The sequence below is a fragment of the Lactuca sativa genome, chromosome 8 (genome assembly GCF_002870075.4).
Source record: "Lactuca sativa cultivar Salinas chromosome 8, Lsat_Salinas_v11, whole genome shotgun sequence".
Lineage (NCBI taxonomy): Eukaryota > Viridiplantae > Streptophyta > Magnoliopsida > Asterales > Asteraceae > Lactuca > Lactuca sativa.
In genome coordinates this window covers 209,084,359-209,087,074 of record NC_056630.2, presented here as the reverse complement: position 1 = coordinate 209,087,074, position 2,716 = coordinate 209,084,359, and the positions used below count along the sequence as shown (strand labels likewise).

General features: G+C 34.2%; 1 protein-coding gene across 1 annotated transcript; it reads left to right on the top strand.

Annotated features, from left to right (window-relative positions):
• Nucleotides 1–1,702: 1,702 nt before the first annotated feature.
• On the top strand, nt 1,703–2,482 carry LOC111879219 (peptidyl-prolyl cis-trans isomerase). The gene has a single exon (XM_023875690.3). It carries the CDS (start codon nt 1,746–1,748, stop codon nt 2,259–2,261), a length of 516 nt encoding a protein of 171 aa, XP_023731458.1. The 5' UTR covers nt 1,703–1,745; the 3' UTR covers nt 2,262–2,482.
• Nucleotides 2,483–2,716: the final 234 nt, after the last annotated feature.

Below are 2,716 nucleotides of genomic sequence, written 5' to 3'. Positions count from 1 at the left end.
TATTCATTTTTATACCAGATTTGTGTAAATGTAGATTATATACAATCCCTTGGTTGAAGGGATTCTCTAGAATACATTAGTATATATATTTATGTATTAGGGTAAAATCCTAAGTGTGTCTTGGTGACTGTCTTTGTGACAACCCGTTTTCTTGGTGAAAACAACTTCTTGCTTGGTGAAAGAAATATTTGTGACACTTCTGTGTTCTTTATTATTCTTTATTCTTTGTATCCAATCTACGAATCTACAAAGGGCTTAAGACCAACAAGATTCATTCTCTTGTTTAACTTTTGAACAATTACAGCTTAGACCTTGTAACCTTTAATTAATTATAATTTACCCAAATTTAATTCCAAATTAATTCTGATTAATTCTTAATTAGTTATTACTATTTCTAATTAATATATTAATCATATGATATATTAACAAATCATATATCTCTCTCCTACAATTAATCCAAGTCATTTCTTGGCTATGATGGCAACCCAAAAATGACTTCACTTTTATTCGTCAATATTATACCACTTTAGTTAGGACCTTAGACACATTAATCCAACAAATCTTCAATGAATCACAAGTATATATGATTATACTTGAATTTTTAGTAGTTATATCCATCTTGTTAGTTTATAATCATAGTTTTGAAAATAGGTTGTCATAATAGTGAAACCTAGATCTAGGGTACATGTACACTTAACATTATTATTAATCACTTCTATTGCCTAAAATTCATGTGTATATAACTAGAACATTATCCATATATCTACTAGAAAACAAACTGTTACATACTAAACCTTAAAAAAACATGAAAAATTTCAACACATGTTTTCTCATTATTACCTTGATCACATCTTAAGAAGCAAATGTATGGTCATTAAATATCCTCATCAAATGACGACACAAACCTTTTGTACATGCTAATTCGTACGAAGACTATATGTACATTAATCAACTTAAGTTGTTCGTTTGCCTCCTCATTCTGCAACAAGATGATGTATTTGTAAGCTATTTGTTTGTTTCTATACACCTATATTAAAAAAAAAATACAAAACGAGCTAGGTTTTTAGCGACTCAACATACAATATAAAATCAAAAATCATTTATCAACGTACTTGAGTATTATCCATAATATATATTGCAATGCATTTATCTAACATATATCGTTTATGAAAGTTTCATCAATATATATGTTTCGTTTATGTTGTTGCAATTTTTTCTACCTCGTCCTCAACATCTTTTATATGATTTCCGTATCACGAATTATTAGCAAAAATGTTCGAGAGCTATTTAGATTACCGATGGGACATAAAAATAATCTCACCAAAAATAAATTTTCTGTGTGACAAATTTTCAAACTTAAACCTGATATATCGCTATTTTGCAATCAATTTTTTTGCCTAAAAATATTATACCGTCAATTAATGAATAACTCTTTTTGAAATAGGATCAATTCCATATTTATCTATACACATTTAATTCTTTTACTTGAATAAAATTTAAGAATATTTACAAAGCATATACCACGTGATCCGTTCGTGACATATAAATCTACATCGAACTATGGTTAAGTTAACCCGACTCTAGTTATATAAACAACACCGTAGGATGACAACACGTGTCACTTCTAACGGTTGAGATCACGCTCACATAAATGATCGACCGTCACCCACCGCTATATAATCCGATACGACCCGTTCATCAGGCCTAAGCTTTGTTTTACCCGTTTGAAAATTTCCGATTCAGCAATGGCAAACCCTAAGGTTTTCTTCGACATGAGCGTAGGCGGATCACCGGTCGGAAGGATCGTGATGGAGCTGTTCGCCGACACCACTCCAAGAACAGCCGAGAATTTCCGTGCGCTTTGCACCGGTGAAAAGGGAAAAGGTACTTCCGGGAAGCCTTTGCATTTCAAGGGATCGTCCTTCCACCGTGTGATCCCTAATTTCATGTGTCAAGGAGGAGATTTCACCAGAGGAAACGGAACCGGCGGTGAATCGATCTACGGCAACAAGTTCGCCGATGAGAATTTCATTAAGAAGCACACCGGACCTGGAATCCTGTCCATGGCTAACGCTGGTCCGAACACCAACGGCTCTCAGTTCTTCATTTGCACAGCTAAGACGGAGTGGCTCGACGGGAAGCACGTCGTGTTCGGGAAAGTTGTTGAAGGAATGGACGTCGTTAAGGCGATCGAGAAGGTCGGATCTGGCAGCGGAAGCACCTCCAAGCCTGTAGTTATCGCCGATTGTGGTCAACTCTGATAGATCTGTATCTTGATCGTACGAGTGTTAGTATATCGTTTACAATTTTCTTTTGATCGTATCGTTTCGTGTTACTTTCAGTCATCTAGAGGTGTTTTTAGTACTGATTGTGTGAGATTTTATCTGTATTTCGTTGATTTCATCAGCGATTTATGTTGATGAGATTAACTAGTAAGTGATCCGTATGAAATAAGATTAGATTTAGTGCTTTTAATCTTCAATTAGTCTCTTAGTTTCTTCAATCTTCGTTGATAGTCGATTGAAACATTGTGATCCTTGATTATGATTTTAATTTCAAAAAATGGGTGGTTGTTGGATGTGGCGAAAAAGTCTCGAGAGTATGAATACACGTGTTTGGTTATTTTGTCTGTTGTGTGTTGTAGATCTTTCTTGTTGCTATGGTTTATCTAGTTAACGTACCGTACTATTAATTATTGCATAGTGTGTTTCCATTT

Bases quoted from the DNA above. Each gene is read 5' to 3' on its own strand.
- LOC111879219 (XM_023875690.3), top strand. From the start codon at position 1,746: ATGGCAAACCCTAAGGTTTTCTTCGACATGAGCGTAGGCGGATCACCG.